Genomic DNA, 22,387 nt, shown 5'->3' on the forward strand with positions numbered 1-22,387 from the left:
TGTTACACACTTAGGATTCACGGTCCTCTCTGCTGACAGTCATTTGAGCTGTGGCCAGTTTTATCTGTACCATCATCTTGACCAAGTATAGTTTCACAGTGTAACTCTCCAAGTTGCAAGTAGTATCCTTCAGCCTTCTGCCATAGCTGCTCTTCCATTTTAGTCTTTGTTTCAGCATCGCTTTATATGATGTTATTTGCAGCCATCCAGGTTTAACATTTTAGGAATTGTACAACAGGGACGGAGGGGACCGGTAAAGGGCTTCTTCTACACAGCTCGGAAAATACGTGGCGACCAGGTTTTTCCAAATATAGAAAATTTCCTCCAGAATATTTCTTTGGACTCCTTAAATTTTATTTTTCATTGTAAATTCAAACTTTTTTTTTTTTGCCAAATACGCACATCTTGAGCACAGCAGAAGGGTTACCGTCCGGAGCCTGCAGGGCACCTCCCGGGGTCTGGGGAGCCTTCAGTCGCGTCTGCAGCCCCCGAACCACCCCAGCGCGGGAACTTCGAGGGTCGCCCGGAGACCGCCACGCCGTCACGTGGGGAGGCCGCACGGGATCAGGCGCCTGGGACTCGGGTCCCCCGGGAGCGGCCGCCGCGGGGCCGCGTCCCCAGAGCCCCACTTCTCAGGCCTTGCAGGGAGGGGGCGCCGCCCGCCGCACAGGTGTCCGCGTGGCGGCTCCGGGGCCGCCGCCGCCGCCGGTGGGCGGGAGGGGTGGGCGCCGCCCGAGCGCGGGGCCGGGGGCCCGAGGGGGCGGCTCTCGCGAGGTGGTTCTCGGGCTCCGCCTCGGCGCTCAGGTTTCCTCCCCGCCCGCCCCCCGGCTGCGGCGCCGCCTCCCCGCTCCCCTCCCCGCGGCTGGGCCCGCTCTGCGGCCTCTGCCCGCCTCGCCCCCGCCCGGGCCTCCTCCCGCTTTCTCTCTCCGCTTCCCCTCGAGCCTCCGGAGGAGCCCGCAACCGCGGGGCGCCGGGAAGATGGCGGCGGCAGCGGGCGGCGGCGGCGAGGGGGGCGCGGGCCGGGGCGGCGCGGCAGGGCCGGGGCCGGGGCCGGGGTCGGGGCAGCGCGCGCCGGGCCCCTCCGCCGAGGCGCGCGAGGACGCCCGGGGCCCCGCGCCCGCCGCGCTGCACCCCGAGGAGGTCGCCGCGCGGCTGCAGCGGATGCGCCGGGAGCTCAGCAATCGCAGGAAAATCCTAGTGAAAAACCTGCCCCAGGACAGCAACTGCCAGGTACGGGGACCGGACTGCGAGGCGACGCGTCCCGGGCGCATCGGGGCAGCGCCCCGGAGAGGAGCTGCCCCCGACGCGGTGGGGCTGCCCGGAGCCGAGGGGCGGTCGAGGGGAGGGGGTGTGGGTGCAGAGTTAGGCGAACGGCCCGAGGGTTTTGCAAAGCCCCCGGGGTTTCTGAGCCTGTGGTCACCGTGCGAGGATGGCAGATTAGGAAACTGAGGCTCCGAGAGGCGGAGCGCTTTGCCCAAGGTCACGGGAATCGGGGGCGGCTGCCTCTAAGCGCGGCCGTTCTTTCCCTCCCCTGTGGCTCGAGGGTGTGTTTGCGGGAAGGAGTCGGGGAGTCGGGGAGTCGCAGGGGAAGGAGACGGAGGTGAGCTGTGGCGCGCAGTTTGGCCGGGGGCCAGGTCTTCGCGAGCATCCTGAGCGGCGGCGGGTCCGGCCTGGGGTCCTCCGGGCTTGAGTGCGCCATGGGGGGCGGGGTCACGGGAGAGCTGGGAGTGAGTTTTCGCTGTTTCTGAAGCACTTGATGAAGTTTGTGTGGTACAACTCTGCCCCTCCGTTTGCTAAGGCGCCGGATACATTACCACCGAGCTTTGGGGAGCCCTGCGGCCACCTTCAGCCATGCCAAGCCCTGGAGGATTTGTTACTCCAGTGACTCTGAGGAGGTTTAAAGGTCGGCTACTTTGTGTCTTTGATCCAGATGAACTGCTGGATTAAGATTAGAGGCTCTGCACGTATTTACCTTTTTTTTTTCTTTGATTGCCAAAGTTACATGCTCATTGTAGGAAAGCTAAAAAATACAGAGAAGAGCAAAAGGGGGAAGTAGGAAGCACTCGTGTTTTTGATACTTAAAAATAACAGTTGTTAACATGGGATATTGTCCTCTTTTCCTGTGTGTATGCAAAATATGCTTTACCAAAAAAAATCATTTTTTTTAATTCAGGGTTTCTTTATTGTCTAGATATTCATTTATTTTTATTTAGGTATTCATTCTAAATTTAGGACTATTTCATATGTCTTGAATTTATGTGTTTTGCATTGATGGGGAGTCTGGGCTGTTCTGGACAGGTGTAGGTAGTTTGGGTAGTCCCCTGAAATAGTATGTGTGGAATTGCAAGTGGGCTAGCTATTGATAATTGCAGAGAAGTTCTCCCATAAGACCCATAATGAGACCAGCACCTCATTACTATGTAATGAGACCTTACACAGTCACTCACAATAAATGTGAGCACATAATCTTGTAAAACATACGCTTGAGGGAACATTTTGTTTCAAAAAGCAATCTAAAAAAACTCCATCATTGTCCACTTCCCATCTGTCAGGTAATGTTTTGTGATGCAACCCCATAAGGATATTTGCAATGGACTAGTTTTGTAGAAGCACTTTTCCCCTACCCAATGCATATGGACAGCCTGGAAGAGGCAGGTGAATTTAAAAAACAAAAAAACAGAAAAAATAGCGTCTCTGTAGATAATCTTGGACAAAAGTCTTGATTTCCTTTGTATAATGTCAACTGTCTTTATCATCACAGTTTCTTACAATAATTCTAAAAATATTTAGAACCAAAATTTTCCAGACAATTGTCTGTTCTTGATTTGCTGTTGGTATCTTTCTCATTTACCTTCTCAGGAGACATGAAAAAAACATTATCAGCAGAGCTAATAAAAGGAACAGTTTTAATTACCTGGTGTTACTGATGGAGAGAGATTTTATGAGAATTACCCATAATGAAAATTTATAATTTGTATTTTTGAGATTCTTTTTTTCTGTTATGAATTTGTTTAGCCAAAAGCTTAGTTTTTCTTTAAGGTAGCAAGCATAAACTTTCAAATAAAATTGGTATAAGATCTGTATGTCTAGATGAGTCTTTTGCTGCCAAGTGAAGTGTCTTGAATTTTTATGTTATTCTTATGCCATGTTTTTTTGAGAGCTGAAGAGTTTCATCTAAAAGCTTTTTTTTAGGACCCAGAGACTAGTTTTTTTTTAGGACCTAGAAGACTAGTTTCTAAACGTGTCCTACCGTTAATTTTTTTCTGTAATGATTTCTACAATGTTTTTAATATTTCTGATACATAGTTTTAAAATATAAACAGATCAATCTTTGATTACAGATAACATTTGTTTGAGTAGTGTTTTATTTTTTCTATCATTTTCCATACTTGCATCTTTGCTAGTTTTTGGATTACGATCATAGCTGGCAGTGGTCTCTGTTACACAAATAAGTAGAATAGACTAATGTATGCTGTTTGAAAAGCAGTTAAAAGACTTTAAAAAATTTAGATTGAAAATTGCTAGTTTTATTTGTTCAATAAGGTTAACATTTACTTCATCTACTTTTTCTCAAGTTATAATATTTTCAAGAGTATATTGTGGAAGGATCTTTTGTATTTTCTTTTATTTCCCTTAACAATTTTAATGTCTCTTGTTAATGGCTGCATTTTACTGGCAACTTAATGAAAGTTTAAGTTTTATTTTGTGCCTTTTAGCAGGTATCATCTGGCTAAACTATGTATTTATTCCTTTTGAAGTGTCAAACAATGGTTTTTAAAAAAATCACTTTTTGTTCAGTTATTATGTAATCAGATATTTTAAATATTCTCATTCTTTTTTTTCTGGAAGAGTCTGTTTATTCCTTCACTTATGCTAGAATATCACATTAAAGACCAAATCCATTCCTAACTAGTTCTCAAACTGTATAATTATGTCTCTAGAAAAGCTATGTTGGTAACTAGAGTGCAGTAATTTTTCTTAACATTTTGAAAACATGGTTAATTCCTTTATTAACTATAGTTTTCATAAATCTTACTCAAATTTTGTTTAATTTTTGGTAAAACACATTTACCATAGCATTTCACTACTTTGTTCTTCCTGTGATTGGAAGGCACACTGAAAGTATTATTAAGTAGAATCTTTTAAAGGTGCATATACCAAACACCTTACAGAAATACTAGCTTTAAAAAAGAATGAACAACTTCACTGCAAGTTTTCAAGAGCAGTCTCATTGAATAGTTACTGTGTGGTTAGTCAGGCGATGTCTGGCCAGCCTCCTATGTGTCCTCAAAACCTTCTTAGCCCTCTGGGGTTTCATAGCTCCAACTTGGGTTCATGTCCTTTTCATCTCTTGAACAAGATTATTACAACTTTTCAGTTTGTCACCTATCTGCAATATTGTCCTTTTATGTTTTAGCCCATTCTGCTATTGCTTACGACTTCCCTGGAGAGAGCTTCCCAAAGGACAAATCTGATATGATCACATCACTCTCCTATTTAAAAAAAAAAAAATTTAGTGCCACATTCCCAACACCACTTATCAAACTTTTCCTCAAATTTTGTCCTTCAACTTGCTTCTTTTCCTCAAACTGTAAGGAATAGTGAGCCTGAATTAGCTTCCTGAAAGAGTGAAATTGCTTTGGAGCTTCATGTTCTGTCTGAAAAATTCATTAACTTTATGTTCTAGTAAAATTGGATTTAATATAAAAACAGTGACTTAAACTTGTTTAACTCCACTCCTGTTTTTTTTTGCCCCATGAACTTGACACTTAATGGAAGATGTGCCATATTTATCCTATGATTTTTCATGCACCTTTTATTGTCATGGAGTACTCAGACCTCATTTTGAAAAGCATGACATGATAGGATGGAAATCTAAAAGATTCTAGGCTTTTTGTGTCTTGGCCTCTGGCTACACTTTCCAGTCTCATTTCTTATGAGTCCTGCATTGGGTGATACGCTAGTTTTATCAAGCTACCTAAATTCCGAAGTACTTCATGCCACTGTGATTTAGATATTTATGGTTCTGTCTTTGAATATTAGTGTTTAGGAATGTAATTATAGTGATTAACTTATGAATAATATTTATAATAATTATAATTATAGTGAACAGTAACAGTGTTGTGAACACTTGTTCTTCTTCAGTATAGCCATTGTGTATGTATGTGTCTGAAAAGTCTTTTGCAACTCTGAATTTAGAATTTTGATTAGTTAAGGTAATAACCTAATTAATAGTGGTTGTTTATATTTTATGGTTAGCCTGATTCTGTTTCAGTAGCATTGTTATTGGGGTTTCAAAATGGAGGAAACAGTGGCATTCATTTCCTGTACTGTTGGAGTTCACTCATTTTTTCTTACATGTTTGTATGTGTACATGGGCTTTGTTTTTGTTTTCATTTTAAAATCAGAAAGAGATTTTATTTTGTAATTAGAAGGAAAATGTGAGTGTTGCAGGGCTTACAGCCAAGGATCAGTAACAGAAGAAACATTCTATTGTTTCACATTGGGTATTATTAACTTCCCTTTCAAAGTACTCTATTATAGTAGTTAATTGAGAAGCTTGATGGTTAATTCACAGAAGCCCATTTGAAAGCATGGTATTATCAACTAAGCACTTTTTAGAATAACAAACCACCAAATGTAGGAAACTCTGGTTAAGTTTCTTTTTGAAAGTTACTTATTGCCATTTTTCTTTCATATGCATCAAAAACCAATAGAATTCTCTTTGTGTTCTTTAACCATGGAATGTAAAAATAAATATATATTATTTTCTTTAGCACTATATTTGGTAATCATTGCCTTTTTAAAAAGTAGTGCTATTATTCACCACTTTTTCCCAAATACTGGGATGTTTTTGCATTTTGAAAGTATTCTTTTCCTTATTGAGAATGCCATCTTGCTTACTTCCAGAAGTTACTTTTCTTGGTATACTTTATACCACTTACAAGTTATGTGTTACATTTTCTTTACTAACATAGTAAGAATTATCAGTTCTACTTTTCTGTGTACTTTATTATTGGATTCCCAGTGTAACAAGGACACTGAAGGCTGCTAAAGAAATATGCTTCTAGATTTCTGGGACACCACTGGCTCGGTAGGTTTCTAGTCTTGGCAGAAATTCTTGAAAGTTTCAGCAATGCTTGTTCTCTCCTCTGAAAACACATTTGAGAAGAGGAGTACTTTGGTTAGCATCACAATGCTGGGTGTTAACAAGCAGTCCAAAGAAGTTTCAGGTGATTTATAGAGCATTTCCTAATTGAGTCAGTTAAGCTTATAAATTATTTTTTGGATATACAACATGTTTTCCCATACAAAGAGGATGGTCGATGGTATATAGTTTTGCCAGTTAGCATTTTAACATCTGTTTAAGCTACAATGCTTCTGAAATGTAAGACTATTCTAAATAGTGCAATAACTACCAGCTTTTTGCAGGAGCAGAGACTTTCCCACTTCAAATCATTGATGGATGCACCTGTGTCTTATGTTAGAGGCTCAAGAAAGAGCTGTATTTAAGAGAATTGCTGTTTAAGTTAACAAGATTCAGAGGATCAAGGACGCATTGAGTGAAATCAGCTCTGATGGAAAGCTGTTGCCACAAAACGGGACTGTCCCGTCCAGCGGGACCTAGTTATTTGTGGGGACGAGGGGGATCCGACCTGAAAGAAAATGGGGGCGAGAGAAGAGCGAAGGCAAGACAGTATTCTGATCAAGCCCTCAAATTTTATTGTAAGACGGGGGTACATATATACTAATGTTCAGGGGCAGAGTGGGCCATAGGATACTTGTAAGCAGGGGATTGGCTGCACAGCAGGGATGGCGCAGCGAGTTATTCTGATTGGCATATGATAATGGGGAAGGAGGGGGAGAAGAGTATCTCTTGGCGCGCGCGGGCTTTCTTGTTGGCGCGCGCGGGCTCGCAGCTAATCTCCAGGAAGTGAAGCAGGAACCTCATGAACTGTGGCCGTCTTGTTGTTTCAGTGGCCATCTTGTTGCCTTTGTGTGGCTCCCAACATCTCCTCCCTTTCTATTTATTTCAGAAAGGTGGGCCTTAATCGAGTGAGGGAATAGAGGCCTGGCTCCTCCAGTAAGGTAACATCTTGCGAATGTCTACCTATATGCTCTCGGTATCTTTTAGGGAGGAGAGGCAGAGCTGAAAGCCAAATTGCTAGCTGATATTAAGGCTTTATGTACATATGGATACCAACCTCTATGCAAACCAGGCATATTCTCAGGGAGGACCAGAGAGGTTCTAGGAAGAACCCTCCCTTGCGGTACTTTGTCTCGCACTCATCTCGATGCCCATACCCTCACAGTTAGGGGTATGCTTGGTTCTGGCCGACCAGCATATGGGCCACATTAATTACGGTGCCAGAATCGATGGTACCAGGGTTGAGGCGCCTGTAAAGTTGAAAACTGGAGGCCGGGAGCATTGGTTGGTTCGGTGTCGGATCTTTCATCACAGGCTGTAAGTCTGTGATAATGAACAGCAACTGCTGGCTTGACGAGCTGGTCAACCTGCTCTCGAATAAAGGCTGTTAGTTTTCTTAAAGCCCAAGGGCCAAAAGACACTAAAAGGAGGAGTCCTGCTAAGGGTCCAAGGATGGTGGGGATCAGAGTTGTGAGCCATGGGGACTTAGTGAACTAGGACTCAAAGGGACTTTGGCTAGCTTCTCGCTCTCTCTTTCTCTGGTCTAGCCTTTCTCTAAGCTTTGACATTGAATCTCTTATTATTCCGGAGTGGTCTGCATAAAAACAGCATTCTTCTCTTAAAGCTGCACACAGTCCTCCATCTTTTAGGAGCAGTAGATCTAGCCCCCGTCTATTCTGCAAGACGACTTCAGAAAGGGAAGTCAGAGATTCTTCAAGTTTGGTAATAGATTGTTCTATGGTTTTTAGATCGTCGTCAATGGCGGTTCTTAGCCCTTCATAGTTTTGGTTCCCCTGGATGATGGCAGCTGTCCCTGTTCCTACTCCTGCTGCAATTCCTACTCCCACTAATGTGGCTAGGGTCAACGAGACTAATTCTCTCTTGTACCTATTTTTAGGGTCGAACTCAGTGACAAATGAGGGATCATCATGATATATAAGTCTCGGCACTAGTTGAACCATAACACAGAAATCATGGGAGGAATTGAAAACAGCGGTGGAAACACACGGTGTTAGTCCAGTGTTACAAGCCCACCATCCTTGACGGGGAGGGACTAGATATCTGTTTTCACCCGAGGTAACTATGGGTATGGTGTTATTACACAGACTCTTATGGGTTGAGGGAATTGTTCCTAAACATGTAGCTTTTCCAGTTACCTCAGTCAGGGTTAACTTTTGTGTGCCCCAGCTACAGGCTTCGTGGCTGGTCGTATTGTTAAAATTGCCTAACAATCCTAGTCCTTCATAGTAAGGAGGTGAAGAGGAAAAGCAAAGCCAACAGGATTTGGTAGTATTTGGGTTGGTGGTATTTAGAACTCGGAAAGCTCCTTCAAGGAGGTTGAGAAGGCGCTGTCCGGTGCTAGGAAGGAAGGTGGGTCGGTTAAGAGTGGAGGCGAAGGAAGGGGTGGCAGCGTCTGCAGGTGGGGCTAGGGTTGGCGCGGGCGGGGCTGGGAGACGCGGCTAGTCTCGCAAGACAGCGTTGGGTCCTACTGGGACAGCTGGAAGAGGCTCTGCTTTAAGCTTGATTGTAAACGAGACTCCATTATCATAGCCACTCTGGTAGAGTCTCAGTCCCCATGTGGCCCCCGTTGTCCAACTAGTACTCCGTTTCCCAGGATTGGTGAATTCGATACGCAACGGGTGACACCATGTATTGCACGTGCCATCGTTGCCCCGATTTGAGTGGGTGTAATTAGCAGTGACTTTAATAAGGTCCCATGAGGAGGAGGGCCGCCAGTAGGTGTCACCTGAGGTCTCACAACTCCAGCTTGCACAGTAAAAATCTGATAATCCTTGACACTTCCAATTAAGGGCCTGGCTACGATGGTAACCAGGGCAGACATAGAAAGTGAGGGTTTTCAACTCTCTCCTCTTGCTGGGTTCTCCGCATCCTCCCCAAGGGGGCGATCCTAGGCTCCCAGGGGAGGAGGGGGGTTTTTGGAAGTCTGTGTGTCCTTCCAAACCCCAATTGGCTGCATCTATTGCTAATGTACACAGGTCGGGGTACAGGTCTGGCCACCAGGAATAGGGGTGTGCTATTTTTGACACACTCCAAACTACGTTCCCTGTCCCACTGATCACCTCCCAGGTCAAGTTGTGAGACTGCTGTGGGCTGGAACATCTGCCTGGGGGAAGGGAGCACAGTACCAGTACAATGGCACACAGTTCGAAGGCGATCATCTTAGGGGCGTTCTGCTGATCTTAAGCCGGAGAGGGTTCTTGGTGGATCGGGCTCTCCACGCGGGATGATCGTCAGTTGTTTCGGTTGGGACAACAGGTTTCACATGAGATGCGTGGATCTACTTCCTGCCTTCTGAAATTAAACAGAAAGGGAAGGCTTCTCAGGGGTTAACATGCCCTGGACTAGAGTTATTGTTTTTGCTTTTATTTGTGTCTAGAAGTTTAATGAGCCTATCTGGGAGCCATCGGGCATTTTGTGCTTTAGCATCATATATACAAGCATGTCCTTTCCCCCATATGAGCACAGGGTCAGGCCCGTGCCATGTGTTGGTCATCGGATCTCTCCACATAGCCTGTGCATAATTATCTGCCGTGGAGGGATGCCAAAGGCGATCAGCAGCGGTTTTACCCGCGGAGTCATAAGTAAGGAAATTAAGAACAAACAGTGCATGATTTAGGAGTGTCTTTGCATTACCTGTTTTCGGATAGAGTACTTCTCCCCCCGACTGAAGTTTGAATAACATGTTTTTAAGGGTTAAGTGGGCTCTTTCAACAATGCCTTGGCCTTGGGGATTATAGGGGATTCCTGTTATGTGCTTAATACTTAACTGCGCACAGAACTGTTTAAAGCTAGAGCTGGTGTATCCAGGCCCATTGTCAGTTTTTAAGATTTTAGGTGGTGGTAGATATGCCAGGCATGAGAGAACATGGGTAATGACATTTTTAGTTGCTTCTCCCGTTTGCAAGGATGCACATAGGAAACCACTACATGTGTCAATAGACACATGGATATATTTTAATTTACCAAAGGGAGGGTAATGAGTGACATCTATTTGCCATATCTCTCTTGGAACTAACCTCCGGGGGTTGATTCTGTTATGAGGCTCTGGGAGGAGAGTTAGACATCCTTGACATTGCCGAACTATTTGGCGGGCTTGTTCTCGGGTGATTGAAAATTTGAGTCTAAGAGTGTGAGCATTGAGATGATGTAGTTCATGAGCCCGTTGGGCTGCAGCCAAGGGTGAGTCTGACGTGACAGAGGCTACTAATTGAGTCGCCAGATCAACTCTGTCATTGCCTTTGGCAAGCGGCCCTGGAAGGCCAGTGTGAGCGCGTATGTGCCCGATGAAAAAAGGGGCATCGCGGTTTAGAATTAATTTTTGCAATTTTGCGAATAGGGGGGAAGCATTTGTAGAAGGACGTATATAAGGCACTGTCTCTAATAGGGGAACAGAGGTTGCTACATAGGCACTGTCAGTGTAAAGGTTAAAGGGGGCATCTATTAAAAGCTCAAAAACTTTGATTATTGCAGTTAGTTCAACAAGTTGTGCAGAAGAGAGGTCTGTCTGTATTCGAGTAACTTGCCCATTAATACTGAAAGCGGCTATACCGGAGGAGGACCCATCAGAGAACACTATCACGGCCCCAGCAATTGGCGTGGTTTTAGTCCTTTTGGGAAAGACAACCGGGGTCTTTTGAAGGAACTGGACTAATCTGTCTGCAGGGTAATGATTATCTATTGTCCCATGGAAGGAGGTGCAGCTAATTGCCCAATCATCATCATGTTGAATAAGCCATTGTAATTGAGATGTATTGTATGGGAGGGTTATAACTTCAGGGTCTCTCCCAAACAGCTTGAGAGCTGCCTCTCGGCCTAAACGTAAAAGGGCAGCAACTAATTGAGGATAGGTAGCTAAGACTCTAGGGGGGGAGGCTGGCAAATGAACCCAAAATAGTGGATGGTTTTGCCAAAGGACTCCTGTAGGGGAGAAGGGGGTAGGGAAAATGAGCAGCCACAAACTTAGATGTGGAGAGAAGTAGCTAATGGTCTGTTCAGAAATAGCCTGCTCTACAATGGTTAATGCCCTTTGTGCTTCTGATGAAAGCGAGCGGGGGGAGGAAGGATCAGGGTCTCCACGTAGGACATCAAACAAGGGCTTTAACTCTCCGGTGGTCAGCTTTAAATAAGGCCTGAGCCAGTTGATGTCTCCTAGCAGACGCTGAAAATCATTAAGAGTGTTTAAGGAGCTTCTCTTTAACTGAATTTTTTGAGTGAGGATTTTATTAGAAAATAATTCAAAGCCTAAAAATAGTTGGGGGGGGTGGACCTGGACTTTTTCTGGGGAAATTTGTAGTCCTCGATCTCGGAGGGCAGTGACTAGCTGTTGACTGGCTGCATAGAGCTGTTGCTGGTCAGGACCGGCAAGAAGAATATCATCCATATAATGGATAATATACAAAGTGGGGAAGAGCAACCTAAAGGGGTCTATAGTCTGGGCTACAAATTTTTGGCAAAGAGTAGGACTGTTGGCCATTCCTTGTGGGAGAACTCTCCACTGAAACCGGGGAGAAGGCCCTACACAATTGGTAATGGGTATACTAAAGGCAAAACGTTTGCAATCATCAGGATGCAAAGGTATGGAGAAAAAGCAATCTTTTAGATCAATTACTAATTTGACATACCCTTTAGGGATGGCTATTGGAGAGGGAATTCCCGGTTGTAATGCGCCCATAGAGACCATAGTCTTATTAACCGCCCTGAGGTCTTGTAGGAGCCTCCACTTGCCTGATTTCTTTTGGATTACAAAGATTGGGGTGTTCCAAGGGGATGTAGAAGGTTCAATATGTCCAGCAGCCAGCTGTTCCTGCACTAACTCTATGGCTGCATTTAATTTTGTAGTGGTAAGGGGCCATTGATCGATCCAGACAGGAACATCACTTTTCCAAGTAATCTTGTCTGCCTGGAGTGCAGGAGGAGCAACGGCCCTTACGAAAAATGTTTTTCAAACCCTAAACCTGAGCGGTCTATCTTAGGCGTGGCCAGTATCGGGTTGGGATCTCCCTGTTTTAGTTTGCCCAACCCCTGACCAGGGAGGTAACCCTGTGAAAGCATCTGCTGTGTTACAACTTCATTAGGGCTACACATGATGACTTTCATTTGAGAAAGGATATCTCTTCCCCAAAGATTTACCGGCAACCCAGGAACTACGAAGGGTTGAATGGATCCGGTATTTCCTTCTTCATCTTCCCAGTTTAATAACTGTGAGCTCTGTAAGGTGTTTCTTGACTGCCCAATTCCTTGTAGATGGGTCAAGGAAGCGTGTAAGGGCCAGCTGGAGGGCCATGAAGCCTGAGATATGACCGTAGAGTCGGCCCCCGAATCTAAAATTCCTTCAAATACTTTTCCTTGGATCTTAAGTTTAAGAGTGGGGCGTTCTTTAGTAATAGCTTGGATCCAATATAAGTCTGAGGAACCTGGGGTAGAGGAGCCTCGCTGCTTATGAATAGCAGGGTGAGATGTACTTAAAGGGAGGGGGAGCGCCTGCGCAAGGCGCTGACCTTTCATAATGCTGACAGGGCACTGGGGGGCACTAGCAAGAATTTTTATTTCTCCAGTATAGTCATTGTCAACTAAGGAAGGGTGGACAATAAGGCCGTTTATTGTGGTGGAAGCTCGCCCTAAAATTAGAAAATAAGTATCTTTGGGAGGTGGGCCATAAATTCCTGTGGAAATAATTGTAATTCCCTCCTCAGGCGTTAATATTGTTGAGGAGGAGGCACAGAGGTCAAGTCCTGCACTCCCGGGTGTGGCCCGATAGAGGGCGGGAGTGCTACAGCTAGGCTGTTCCCCGAGGCCGGCTGAAATGGAATTGGCTGGGGGGCCCGGGGCTGGCCCCTCAGCCCGTTTCCCTGAAAAGGGGGGGTGAAAGGATTTGTGGTACTGTAAAAAGGATTTGTTGGATTGTTACGGCACTCTTTGGCCCAGTGCCGCCCCTTATGGCAGCGAGGGCAAATACCGGGGACTGACCCAACTCTAGGAGGAGGAGCTGTGGTAGGGCATTGGCGAGCGAAATGGCTTGGCTGTCCACATTTAAAGCAGTTACGCATAGGCGGTGCGCCCCTGGGGAAGGAAGGAGGATAAGAAACCGGGGGAGTTTGAACAGCGGCACCTACAGCTAAAAGGGCTTGGACTTTGGATGTAAAAGGATCGACATCTCTACACATTCTCAGCATTTCATCAAGAGTTTTGTCTCGAGTCTTACCGCGGAGGACGGCTCGACATGCCGAGTTGGCGTTTTCATAGGCTAGCTGTTTTACAATCTTATCATTGGCAGCCGCGGAACCAAGGGTCCTTTCGGCGGCCTCTAACAGTCTGCTAACAAATTCGCTATAGTCTTCTTGCGAGCTTTGAGTGATCTTAGTTAGAGGAGTGTTAGCAGTCCCGGAAGCAGGGAGTGATATCCAAGCGCCCAAAGCGGCATCTTTCACTTGAGATAAAAGACCAAGGGGAAGGCGCTGCTGCCTGGTTTCAGAGATATATCTGCCCTGTCCCGTAAGCTTATCAAAAGTCCAGGACGCTGTTGGGGAATGAGGGTCTTTTACATTGGCAGCAGCGATGGTCTGACAACGGTCAGCAAAATCTGCCTTCCAAGTTAAAAACTGACCACGGGTAAGCACAGCCTGGACTATACGCAGCCATTCACCTGGGAGTAAATGTCCTCCTCGAGACAGCGAATCAAGAACAGAAAGGGTAAAAGGGGCATTGGGGCCATAAGCTTTAACGGCCGCGTTCAGCTCTTTTAAGCTTTTGAAATGGATTTTGTGAAATTCTCTAGGGCCATCAGCAGGCTCGGCCGGCTCTGGCTCAGCTTGCTCCTCTCCCTCACTTTCTATTTCCTGAGCAGCAGGGGCGTCTTCGCCGTCGCTTTTAAGATCGCCCTCTTCCGGACTATGTGTTGTGGAGGTGGGGCCAGAGCGGGCGGAGGCTCGGGTAAGAACAGGAAAGAGCAGTTTTTTAGGTTGTTTATTAGGTTTTGTGGCTGTAAGCGGTTTCTTAGAGAGGCCCCTTTGCGAATATAACGCGGGACGAACTGGTTGGGAGACAACTAATTTTTGGAGATGGCAAGTTATTCTTTGTTCTACTATCTGTGCTATTAGGTCTTCAGTGCTGGTAGGGGGGCTAACAGGACCGGGAGCCGGAGGGGGTAGCGGAGGGGCCGACGGGGGCAAAAAGGCCGGGGCGCAAACATTGGGAGGCCGAATAGGGGGAGTGTAAGAGGCTCCTTTCAAAACTGGGGGTGTGTAAGAAGGGAGGTTAAGCGACGGGGCGGCAAGGGGCCAATCTGGGTTGTTATACTTGGCCGCTTCGTCTTCTAGTTCAGCCGCGTCTCCCGGATCTAAAGGCTCGCCATTTTGGCTCTTAGTCACGACTGGAAAAACTTTTTGTGTATCGACAAAGTCCGAATCTCGAGGGAGAGGCGGATAAATGCAACATTTGGGAGGGGTATCATGGAGGGCACCGAGCAAAGATGGTGTCGGGCTAGGGGAGGGGGATTTAGCCGATTTTGGAGCAGGGGGATCACTCGAAAGAGACAATTTTGAGGCCGCCCGAGATAGGGGGCGGAGGCAATATTCTGCTACTGACAAGAGTTGACGTTTATCAGGGTCAGTATTTTCAACAATATCTCTGATAAGACCCCAATAGGAAAATACTGAAACAGGAACAGAGTCAGGGCCGTTTTTGATAAGATAATCATTTAAATCTCTACCTACTTTCTGCCATTTTTTAGGATGAATTTCGGGGCCATTAATGATAAACCACGGACAGACTTCATCAACAAAAATAAAAAACTTTACCAAGTCTTTCTTTTTAACTCGAACTCCTCTCTCCCTAAGTGAACTTTTTAGGTCTCTTATGAAGACCGCTTCTTTACTTAATTTAGTTCCCATTTTCTTGTAAGGCGGCCGGTACTCACCAGGGACGACGACCTCCGTGAGCGGCGAAAGGCGTCTCCTATTGTTTCATCAAGAAGGGGTCTGCGCAGACGATATCTCACTCGGGGGTCCGCCTGTGAAGGATCTGCACCTCTTGCCCCACGTTGGGCGCCACTTGTCCCGTCCAGCGGGACCTAGTTATTTGTGGGGACGAGGGGGATCCGACCTGAAAGAAAATGGGGGCGAGAGAAGAGCGAAGGCAAGACAGTATTCTGATCAAGCCCTCAAATTTTATTGTAAGACGGGGGTACATATATACTAATGTTCAGGGGCAGAGTGGGCCATAGGATACTTGTAAGCAGGGGATTGGCTGCACAGCAGGGATGGCGCAGCGAGTTATTCTGATTGGCATATGATAATGGGGAAGGAGGGGGAGAAGAGTATCTCTTGGCGCGCGCGGGCTTTCTTGTTGGCGCGCGCGGGCTCGCAGCTAATCTCCAGGAAGTGAAGCAGGAACCTCATGAACTGTGGCCGTCTTGTTGTTTCAGTGGCCATCTTGTTGCCTTTGTGTGGCTCCCAACACGGGACCCCTGACTAACCCCCCAAATTTTGTCTTTTGATTCTTCCATTTGCACTTATCTTCCCTACCTTATATAGTCAGTGACCCTTAGGGGCTTCCAGAGACAATTTCTTATCTGTGGGCAAAAGATTTTATGGTTAGCTGTATTTAGCTCAGGCAAATGAAGGACTGTCAAAATGTAAATAGAGAAAACAAAATTATCCATGAATTTAAAGGTTCTATGATACTGTGATTGCTTATCAGAAACTCTGACTCTGTTTATATTTTGTTTGCCTTAAGAGGCAGTTACTTTAAGGGGATAGTGTGCACTGAGAGGGGTGATAAGTGAGAAATGGGAAGGTCAGACCACCTGGAACACTCTCTGTATTATGTATTTTGCCTCAGGATTATCTGCAGAGGATTGTCCTTGGTTGCTGTACTACGTATCTTCCATTTGTCCCTCCAGATCTCCCTCCACCCCTCTCACCTGCTCTGTGCCCTGGTTGCCTTGCTTGTCACGTGGATTGCACTAACAGGGCTCTCTCATTGTCTGAATTTGGTTGCATTTTGCCAGAGCCACCAGTGGGAAATCAAAGGACGGAGGAGAGACAGATTGGCACATTTATTCACACAGCTTCCTCTCTGCCAGGTCACCTGGGGTTGGCTCTTTCCTCTTCCAAAGGTCACAGTTCCAGGGACACTCCCTCAGCTCGGCTCTCTGGGTTGTCATAATCATTCTCCTGGCCTCCTCAAGCCTAGGGCTTGTAGGGAACGGTTGAAACATAAGTTTTCTTTAAGCCTTTATAGATAGGCTCTTTAAAAAAATCTTCCCAATTACTTAGTTTTTAAATGTGCCATCTGTTTTTTGCTGAGCCCCTGATGCCGTTGGCCCACATAATCTCCTTTCTTCTCCCAGATTTTCCTTTGAGAATTCACCCCTTCCTCCCTTATTATTTAGCAACTGTATAGTTGGAGTGGGTTTGATTTTTATCCTCATCTCTAGGGGTTGCATAAACTAACAAACCAGGACTCTTCCTATTGCTATTGCAGTTGGTTAAAGGCTGGGCAATAAGCTGGGCCCAGCCTGTCCGTCTGTGGTAGTCCGTTGGCCATAGTGCTTGTTTCAGCCTTAGAACTTCTGTTTTGCATGTCAAGGTGATTCTCTTTCTTCCCACTAGATATGAGTGCAGGAGACATATCACCCTGCTTGCAGCTAACAGTCTGAGGACGGAGCAGATATCCAAAGGAGGACTGACTTGCACAAAAATAAAAAAGTAGGGAAGCGAGCTGGAGCCCTGCTCAAACTATATCTGGATTCTGTCCATTTCGTTACGCAAGCCACTAAATTCCTTTTATTGTTTCATTATTTGAAGTTGGGTCTTATAGTACCAATAATATCCTAACTCATGTAGAATTTTAATAGAAAACATAAAAATCTCAGTATTGGAAGAGCCCAATAGAAACATATAAGAAATTATATGTAATAAGTTAGTAAGTCCAATTTACAGAGTCCTCACATATAAGTTCCAGCACACTTTTAACAACTTTATACTGCTTTGTAAGGTGTCCAACTCCATCTTCAGACAGCTTTCTTTGTTATAATTGTCCTATTTATATTGAACATATAAAACTTACTTCCCTGAAATTTTTTTTCTTGATCCAGTGTCTCCTCTTTAGTAATATAGAGAATTTATGGGATTCTGTTTTTAAATTTGTAACTTCAGTTCCTTTAAACCACTAGTTTTTAGGACATCAGGCCAAGTTTCCTCCCTGTCTTACTTTGTTTTCCCGGAGTGCCCACCACTACCACTTTGTCATTGTATCTTTAAAATGTGACACCAACAATTGAGTGTGGTTGTCTAGTTGAGATTTCCTAGTAATCCCTCTGTGGAAACAAATTTCTCTTTTCTCTGGTTATCTATAATGTAATAGTAACAACCTTGGTTTATTGGTGCCTGCTATTGCCAGGCACTGTACTGTTGTATTTTGTTTGCATTACATTTGATCCTCATTTCACGGCTTGATCAGACTATGTTCCTACTTTATTGATAGGGAAACAGATGAAAAGTGAATGTCAAGCCATATGCCAAAGGTCATTCAGCTATTTAGTGATAGAGTGCCGAAGAACTGATGTCTGTTTGATTCTTAAACTCCTATCATATCCTACACTTAATTGTAGTTGGAATTCCCCTCCACACAAACCGTATTGTGTTTCAAAAAACAGGGATCATGTAGTATTTACCTTTGTATCACCAGTGTTTAATCTGGAAACTGACATTGTTCCACAGGAAATTGAAACTAGAAGGGGACTATCTGCCTATTTTCTTCTAAAATACTTTACTTCTGTATGTCTGACACATGGCAAACTCTCAAGATTGGTTTGTAAGATGAACAAATTTTGCATTTTAAGACTGTTAGCTATTTTGCCAGTGAAATTACTCTGTTCACTTATAATTATTCAGTCAGTCAACTGTTCATGCGCTAGAGTAAGTAGAAAGCTACAAACCCTCTCTCCAGGAAAGTGCTAATATTCATAGGCACACCAAAATTTGTGGGGAATTTTAAGGGCTTATGGATCTCTTGTCATTTACTCATGATTTCACTAGAAGATAGTAGAACCAGGCTGAGAAGTGCCTTTCCAGACCAAAGTAGCTTTGATCATTTCTTCGGGACTCCACCTGAGTATGGGCCAGTTGAGCAAATCCAAAGGTAGTTCTTGAAAATAACTTTCATCATAAACTGTTGTGTGCCACGTTTATGCATATGTGGGATGATCATCTAGGCAAGAATATTAATCAGGCACCTTAATTTTCTTTCTAAAACAGTCAGCTGTGTCACTTCATGTTTGATGTAAAAGTTCATTGTTCTCTGGTCACCACGTAACTGACACTTTAGGTACTATGCCTGACACAGAGTGGATGCTGAAAATGTTTTTTCTTAAGAGGTTTACAAGGAATTACAGTGTAATATGTCCCCCAGTGTAATAACATACAGTAATATAATTTGTTATTAGTACCTAATAACATTTATTAAAATCAAAGATTGACACAATGTTTCTCTTTAAAACATGGGAAGACTATTGCCCATTGTGTTGTCCAGTGTTTTTCATAGTAAGTGTTTATTGCTAGGAAAAAAGGTACTTTTTAGATTTGTGAGTCCCTAAACTTGTTTTCTAGGCATTTAGCTTAATTTTGGGCTTATGTAGGGGCCAAGGGCAGGCTGCCCCCAAATGTGCCACTTTAGCATGAAGATTATGTCTGAGCTGAAAACAATCAAGGCCCAAAAGGCTCAAACTTTGGCCTTCCCCCAACTACATTAAAAAAATTCAGATCGAGGACCTGCTCCAGGAAGAGAGCTATCACCAGGTATAATTACATTGTAATATGAACTAGGGCCATAGGCAAGAATTTAGCAAAGTCTATTTGTTAAAATTCCTATGTCCGATTGTTTCTGTGTGGTCCAGCAAACTTTTGTTTACCAAACATTTACTCTTTCATGTTGCTGTGAATTGCTTCCCTTTCCTTTTGAAGTCCATTACTCTACTCATTCTCCTTAGTCCAGTATGAAGTATATATCTCATTTTCTCTGATTGTCTTTGCAATCCCATGTCTGTGTGTATGTATATATATGATTAAACTTTGTTTTTTTTTGTTAATCTGGCTCATATCAATTTGATTCTTAGACCAACTAGAAAAACCTTCAATGGTAGAGGAAAATTTTCCTCCCCACATTTATGTTTTACCATCTTAGATTTGTGAACTTACTTCTTTATGCTTGTACATTTTTGGTGAAGCTTTCTGTTAAACCTGTTACCACCTGACTGCCAAAATTGTATTAGAATTACTTGAATCTGAGCATCTCTTATTGCCACCATCTCCTACCCAGCCCCACCCTACCCGCTTTGCTCCAGGTTTTTATATCTTTCCTCAATCCACTGTAGTGATGATCTGCTTTTAGTTCCCAGTTTGTGTTTATTTTCTGGACTTTGGCTCTTCTATTACCCTCAGGTTTAAGTGCTTGTTCTTGATTCCAGATTAGTCTCCATTTCTCTTACTTTATACCTTGAGGGTTTTATGGAGCTTGATCTAGAGTAGAAGTAATGGCAATAAACAAAAACACATTAATCTAGGAAAGGTTAAATTTTGAAATCTCAAATTTACAGAAAAGTTGTTAAGTACAGCTGTGGGGTAAATGGAAGTTTCCCCCAGAATTTCCCGCCTGGCCTTGGCCTGTTTGCATACCAGTGGATGTTTACCATGGCAGAGCCTCGGTCCATCAGGGTAGGGGGGTGGAGGGTGGCAGCCATTTCTCTCCTCCCTTCCATTCCTGGTGTGTAATTGGTCTGGTGCCAGCCAGTCACCAGTGGCCCGCCCATAAAGTTCCTCCTTGGGAGTTGGGGATTGGAGGGATGCATGGCTGTGGGTGACAGGGTGGGGGTTGGGAGGCTGGTTAGCAAACCCCAGTGAGCTGTGAGCAGTAAAAAACCTTTCTCCCAACCTGCCCTTCCTCTTGTCGTCTTTTGGTTTCAGCTGATTCATAGGGAACTTGCCCTAAGCAGGGAACTCCCTTACTCCTGGAGCCACAGCAGTACAAAGAACTTTTTCCCCTGAACTTTGAAAGTGAAAACTGTTAAAAAGTAGAATTCAGCTGAATAAATGTGAAAATCTAACTGGCTTTATTAAGCAATTCATGAACTGGACAACATCCCATCTAACAAGTAGAGACATATGCAAAGGAATCCTAAAAAATGGAAGGTTTTTATAGGGAGAAGGGTGGAGCAAGGAAGTTATTAGCAAAAGAAAAGATTGTTGCAGGCTGGACATCCTTCTGAGGGGAAGGCAAGGGCAGGGCTTTTATCCTGCAGATTACCTCACTAGGGCTGATCAGGAAATTTCAGATTGATTATTAAAAATTTCACAGCCCTGGGATAGGTTGAAACTGTAAATTTTAGTTTGCTGGGTTTGGGGAGTGGTGGCACATGACTCCATTTGGGGCCTGTTTCTTTTTTAACAGTACCAACCTGATGCTTCATCACCTTGAGTGCTTTACTGTGTGTTTCCTGTAAACAGATTTGGACATTCTCCAGCATAACCACATTACTACCATCCAAGTCAAAACAACTGCCATTTAATCCTCAGATGATGTTTACATTTTGCCAGTTGTCCCATTAATGTTTACAGTGAAAGGTTCAGTTCAGAATCATGTATTGTACTTGTGTTTCTTTAGTCCTCTTCTGTCTGGAGTAAATGCTGTCTTTCCTTGACTTATGCATCCTTGACCTTTTTGCAGATTACAGGCCAGCTGCTTTGTCAAATGTCCTTCAAGTTGGGTTTGCCTGATTTTTTTTTTTTTTTGGTATCATTAATCTACAGTTACATGAGGAACATTATGTTTACTAGACTCCCCCCTTCACCAAGTCCTCCCCACAAACCCCATTACAGTCACTCTCCATCAGTGTAGTAAGATGCTATAGAATCACTACTTGTCTTCTCTGTGTTGCACAGCCCTCCCCGTGCCTCCCCCCACATTATGCATGCTAATCTTAATGGCCCCTTTCTTCGCCCCTCATCCCTCCCTTCCCACCAATCCTCCCCAGTCCCTTTCCCTTTGGTAATTGTTAGTCCATTCCTTGGTTCTGTGATTCTGCTGCTGTTTTGTTCCTTCAGTTTTTTCTTTGTTCTTATGCTCCACGTATGAGTGAAATCATTTGGTACTTGTCTTTCTCCACCTGGCTTATTTCACTGAGCATAATAGCCTCTAGATCCAGCCATGTTGTTGCAAATGGCAGGATTTGCCCTTTTCTTTTTGTGGCTGAATAATATTCTGTTGTGTGTAAGTACCACATCTTCTTTATCCATTCATCTATTGATGAACATTTAGGTTACTTCTGTATTGTGGCTATTGTAAATAATGCAGCAATAAACATAGGGGTGCCACATTGCATTTAATCATCTTGTCCCCTTTCCATTGTGTACCAGTTTCTCAGTCTTTCTTTGTTTTCCATGATTTTGACAGTTTTGATATGATATCTTTAGAATGCGCCTCAATTTGAGTTCGTATGATGGTTTTATCATGAGAGGCTAGGGTTAGGGAATTTTGGGAAGAATTCCACTGAGATGAAGTACACATCTGATCACATCATTTCAGGGAATATATGATATCAACATGATTTACCACTGGTGATGTTAATCGTGATCACTTGCTTAAGGTGGTGTCTGCTGCGTCACTCCTCTGTAAAGACAATTTCACATTCACTGTTCTTTGGAAACAAGTAACTGATTAAGTGCACACTTGAAAGAAGGGTCCTATGTCCTTTTCGTATATCCTGGTAATTGAGCATTTCCATTGTTTTTGACACAAAATGATGTTGTAGCTTATTTTGTACATTCTGTGCTCCGGCCCTGGAATGAGCCATTTCATGAAAGTTATGGACTGAATGTTTGTGTTTGCCCAAATTCGTATATAGAAGTCTAACCTCTAGGGTGGCTGTATCTGAAGATGGGGCTCTATGGAAGTAATTAAAGTTAAATGAGGCCATAGAGTAGGGCCCTGATCTGATAGGATTAATCTTGATGGGAAAAGACACCAGAGAGCTTGCTCTCTGCTGTGTCCCTCACCTTACCACCCCCATCATGTGTGCAAGCACTGAAGGAAGGCCATGTGAGGACATAGTGAGAAGGTGGCCATCTAGAAGCAAGGAAGAGAGCCCTCACGAGAAACCAAATCAGCTAAAACTTTTTTCTTGGAATTCTAGCCTCCAGAAATGAAAAGAAGATTGTGTTGTTT

At 44.3% G+C, this 22,387-nt stretch overlaps 1 protein-coding gene across 3 annotated transcripts in view; it reads left to right on the forward strand.

Annotated features, from left to right (window-relative positions):
- The first annotated feature begins 811 nt into the window (after positions 1-811).
- RAVER2 (ribonucleoprotein, PTB binding 2) overlaps positions 812-22,387 on the forward strand; it is a 110,063-nt gene continuing 88,487 nt past the window's right edge. The window contains exon 1 of one of the 3 annotated variants that reach the window (XM_057500285.1): positions 812-1,230. In XM_057500285.1, coding sequence (XP_057356268.1) covers positions 979-1,230 — 252 coding nt within the window. In that variant the 5' untranslated portion in view covers positions 812-978. The remainder of the gene's footprint in view (positions 1,231-22,387) is intronic. The other 2 variants (XM_036911305.2, XM_036911306.2) reach the window with 2 other exon arrangements.

The sequence above is a fragment of the Manis pentadactyla genome, chromosome 4 (genome assembly GCF_030020395.1).
Source record: "Manis pentadactyla isolate mManPen7 chromosome 4, mManPen7.hap1, whole genome shotgun sequence".
Classification (NCBI taxonomy): Eukaryota; Metazoa; Chordata; class Mammalia; order Pholidota; family Manidae; genus Manis; species Manis pentadactyla.